The 2,502-nt window shown below is 61.1% G+C and overlaps 1 protein-coding gene across 1 annotated transcript; it reads right to left on the bottom strand.

Annotated features, from left to right (window-relative positions):
• Positions 1 to 33: 33 nt before the first annotated feature.
• DICSQDRAFT_176010 (uncharacterized protein) lies at positions 34 to 1,090 on the bottom strand (the record flags this gene model as incomplete). Its single annotated transcript, XM_007371826.1, has 1 exon — positions 34 to 1,090. A coding segment is annotated over one exon (1,057 nt), but the record flags the coding sequence as incomplete, so codon positions are not given.
• Positions 1,091 to 2,502: the final 1,412 nt, after the last annotated feature.

Here is a 2,502-nt window from a genome sequence, read left to right on the forward strand (position 1 = left end):
TGGATAGCCGAGGAGGGGCGTCCGATAGTGGACAGTGGCGGGGCCCAGGGCAGGGGTGGGGTAGGGGGGTGCGGGGTCTGGGTTGGCGGAGCGGGGGGGTTGGAGGGGCAGGGGGCGCGGACAGGGTGTCGGGGTCGGTGGTGTCGGTGAGGTCGCCTCCGCTGATGGTGCCGAGGACCGTTCGGACGGTTGAGGTCGGCCACTCCAGGGGCGACGCGGGGTCGACGACCATGGTGAACGGGGGTTCGTTCTCGTCGACGGGGCTCGGGGAGCGGGGGGTGGGGCTGGGAGAGCGGGGAGAGGGGCGCGTACGGGTCGGAGGGGGCGCGCCGGAGCGTAGGCGATCGGGCATCGGGCGGAGGTGCTGCAGTGTTGGGGAAGGGGAGTCGCGGGGTGGAGGGGAGCGGCGCGAAGGTTGTATAGGGGAGGACCACTCCATGTCGGCCTCGTCCATGGGGACGTCCCCCCAGTTAGTGTTGCTCCAGTCGACGTTGGTGTCGCCCCATCCGGAGACGTCAGCCGCGTTCCCCCATTCCGGGGCGGGCAGAGGCGGGGTGGGGGGAATAGGGGAGGCGGCATGGCTGTCGTTGTTGGCGATGACGCGCTCCAGCCAGGTCCGCTCGCGTTCGCGGTCAACCTGCTCTATGTGGTTGACGAGGTCAGCTATGAAAAAAAGGTGATGGGGGGCGCAAACGATATCCAAGGCGTGGTCGGACATGGCGATCGTCGTGGCCCGCAGCTGGGAGACAGTGTCGTAGGCCCGTCGTTGGCCAGATGGGTCGGTGATCTCGCCGACGTCCCAGTCGAGGGTCCGGAGGTGGGTGAGGGTGACGACCGACTCGCCGTAGATGGCCCAGGCGTGACTGGCGGGCGGGACGTCCCGAAATCGCCATTCCAGGACGTTGCGCAATTCTGGGCTGGGTTGGAGGAGGAGCCACCCAACGTATTGACGTTGGGAGGTCTGGCCGTATCCGGCGATTTCATTGCCGGGTAGGTGGAGGAAGGAGAGGTGGAAGTCGTGGTCGAGGAACCACTGGGGGGTGGGGACGTCTTCGGGGGCAGCGCGGTAGGTAGAGGCGAGTTGGGGCATGGTGTTGATTGGCAGGAGAGAGGAGTGGGTTGGGGTTGTTCCCTAGAGTCGCTGTTGCTTCTTGTACTTGGTGAGGAGCTTCGGCGCATTGGTCATCTCCTTCCCGGAAACCCACGAGTTTTCGCTGCTAGGCCAGCCCTTCCAAGAGACGAAGTATTGATAGCCTTTCCCACGTTTCCGATGGGCCAAGATGGCCTCGACTTCCCATTCTTCTTCGCCTTCTACGGTCTCCGGAGGCGGTCTGGGGTAGTCTGGCCCGTGTTCCTTGGTGACTCGATAAGGTTTGAGTAGATTCACATGGAAGACGTCATGGATCTTCCAGGCCTTAGGGAGTTTTAGCCGAACCGTGACTGGACCAGTGATCTCGTCGATCTCGAAGGGTCCTTCCCTTTTCGGGGCTAACTTCCGGTGGGGATAGGGGAGTCTGAGGTTGGTCGATTCGAGGAGGACCCTATCGCCTTTCTTGAACGTGACCGGCTTGGTTCCAGCCCTTCGGGCCATGATCTCCGCTGCTCGGTTGTGCGCGGCTTCCGCATTGGCTCGGTCTTTGAGGAGTTGCTGGATTCGTTCTTCCGCGCTCGGGTGTGTGGATGGAGAGAGGGAGTTGGGGAATACGTCGGGGTTGTAGCCCATGATGAGTTCGAACGGAGACTTGCCGGTGACGGAGTGCTTGTGTTGGTTGTGGCAGAACTCGAAAGCAGGGAGTTTGTCCGACCAGCTGTCCGGGTCATTGAGACAGTAGATGCGCAGGGCTAAGTCGATTTCCTGGTTGACTCGTTCTGTCTGTCCGTCCGTCTGAGGGTGATACGCCGTGGATCGGGAAGTCTTGACTCCTACGAGTCGTTGCAGTTCTTGGAAAACCCCAGACGCAAACTGGGGTCCTCGGTCGGATATGATCCTTTGAGGGGCTCCAAACCGTTTGTAGACATCTCGGAACAGTAGTTCAGCTGCTTCCAAGGCGGTGACGTTGATAGTGCAAGGGGTGATGACCGCGCCCTTGGTGGTGTCGTGATCTACTACCACTTGGATGGCGTTGAATCCGTTGGACATTGGAAGGCCCGTGATGTGATCCATGGTGATGACCGAAAACGGTCGCGTGTTTCCTGCGTGGGGAATAGGCATGGCGGGAGCTTTCACGGGGTGGGTGTTAACCTTGGATCCTTGGCAGATGGCGCATCCTTGAACGAATTTGCGGATGAAGTTTTCCATTCCGCCCCAACTGTACTGGCGTGAGACGAGTTCGATGTTCTGGTCCTGTCCGGGGTGGCCCATTACTGCCGGGTCGTGATGTATCCGGACAATGTCGCGTCGCAGGTCTTCATTCGGAGGGATGTAGATCTTGCCCTGATACTTGGCAACACCATCGTCCAGCTTCCAGTCTTCGGGTTTGCCGTACGGAGGTGGCTTGACGG

Source organism: Dichomitus squalens (assembly GCF_000275845.1).
Source record: "Dichomitus squalens LYAD-421 SS1 unplaced genomic scaffold DICSQscaffold_338, whole genome shotgun sequence".
NCBI classification, from domain to species: domain Eukaryota; kingdom Fungi; phylum Basidiomycota; class Agaricomycetes; order Polyporales; family Polyporaceae; genus Dichomitus; species Dichomitus squalens.